This window comes from Silurus aristotelis (genome assembly GCF_946808225.1).
Source record: "Silurus aristotelis genome assembly, chromosome: 17".
In the NCBI taxonomy this organism is placed as follows: Eukaryota; Metazoa; Chordata; class Actinopteri; order Siluriformes; family Siluridae; genus Silurus; species Silurus aristotelis.
Window position 1 is genome coordinate 28,289 of NC_139590.1, and position 1,712 is coordinate 30,000.

Consider the following 1,712-nt stretch of genomic DNA (forward strand, 5'->3'; position numbering starts at 1 on the left):
TTTGTCACCTGTGCTCACCATTATGCAGCACGGGTGCATCACAATGAAAATTAGTGGGCAAGTTGTGTCTAAACAGGTGAAAAGTGCTTATGGTTTTGCCAAAAGAGTGATTGATTCAATCAGTGGGTTCAGGCAACTGAGCATTTGGTTTAGACAATAGAGTTTAGTGTTTTAGCAATTGAGAAAAACTGTAACAACAACAACAACAACACCGCCAATAATAATAATAAAAAAAATAAAAAAAAACTGTACAGATAGGTGCTCTGTGTGTGTGTGTGTGTGTGTGTGTGTGTGTGTGTGTGAGAGAGAGGGAGAGAGAGAAATAAAGAGAAAATCTAATAAAATAGACAAATAATTTAAAAATAAATCTGCGACTAGAGATGAATGGGGAAAACTACTTCCGAATGTGACGCAATTACACGCCTTGTAATGCTATTGGTGGGATTGAATTACGTCGATGTGGTAGGCGGAGCCTAAGAATGACCCCTCGGCAGGACGGCACGTTTTAATTCTGAAATCGGTTTTAACTCGGTTTTTGTTTATTTTGTAATTAATTCTGGTAAAAAAAAAAAAAAAAAACCAACAACAACGATTCCCGTCCTTAAACGGTTCTGTTTTCATTTCTTGTTGAAATTGTGCACTTTATCTTGCTATTAGATTAGCTGGGTTAGCTTAGTTAGCCTGGGAGCTACATTACCTACAGGTCACTTTTCACTAAACTATTATTATTATTATTATTATTATTATTATCATTATCATTATCGTTGTTGTTGTTTGTGTGAGTTTTGGTTGTAAGTAACAGGCAGTTGTGATTAATAAACAGCAGTAAGTTGGTGTTATGGCAGAGGGAAACTCACAGACTGTCTACAGCATCTTTCAGTTCATGGAGCTCGGACCTTCTAATGCAGGGTCAACTGTTACTGCACAGGTAACAACTCACCACAGTCCTATAAACTTTCCCTTTCACTCTCACAGATACTCTTCTATCACAAATCACTCCTGCTATCACTCTTCTCCACCCACTCCACCCTGCCTGCACTCTTTTCTTCACTTCTCTAACACACTCTCCATTACTTTACACTCAAAGCAAATAATGCGTCTGTGGTTCTCTTCCTCGGCATGAAACCATACTGCTGCTCACAGATGGTCACCTCTTCTCTCAGCCTGGCTTCCACTACTCTTTCTCAGAACTTCATGGGAAAGAGTTCTCCAATCTCCTTCAGGTTGCATCTCCTACATAGAACATAGTCCACCTGTGTGCACCTTCCTCCACTCTTATATGTCACCCTGTGATCCTCCTTCTTCTTAAAATACGTGTTCACCACTGACATTTACATTATTTTAGCAAAATCTACCACCATCTGCCCTTCCACATTCGTATCTCTCTCCCTTTACCAGTGTGTTTGATACTATGCGAGGAAAACACTGTGATGATTTAGGAGTTTGACTAGGAATCTGTGTGTGTGTGTGTGTGTGTGTGTGTGTGTGTGTGTGTGTGTGTGTTTCTATAGTCGTGGTTAGAGCAGCACTCTCACTCTCTCGGCCTGTTTATTGATGGGAAATTTGTTCATCCAGAGAACAGAGAGACGCTCACACTTTCTGATTCAAAAGGTAAGAGTTTCATTTCTTTCTGCAGCAGTCACAATTTTTTCTCAAATTCTTCTCAGTCTCTTCTCACATTTTTCTCACTCTTACACTCTTCTCACAATCTT

The 1,712-nt window shown here is 39.7% G+C and overlaps 1 protein-coding gene across 2 annotated transcripts in view; it reads left to right on the forward strand.

Annotated features, from left to right (window-relative positions):
- Window positions 1-451: 451 nt before the first annotated feature.
- Window positions 452-1,712, forward strand: part of aldh16a1 (aldehyde dehydrogenase 16 family, member A1) — a 17,249-nt gene continuing 15,988 nt past the window's right edge. Inside the window, exons 1-3 of one of the 2 annotated variants that reach the window (XM_083566737.1) lie at window positions 452-608; window positions 824-928; window positions 1,512-1,611. In XM_083566737.1, the coding sequence (XP_083422863.1) occupies window positions 839-928; window positions 1,512-1,611 (190 nt within the window). In that variant the 5' untranslated portion in view covers window positions 452-608; window positions 824-838. The remainder of the gene's footprint in view (window positions 609-823; window positions 929-1,511; window positions 1,612-1,712) is intronic. The other variant, XM_083566738.1, reaches the window with a different exon arrangement.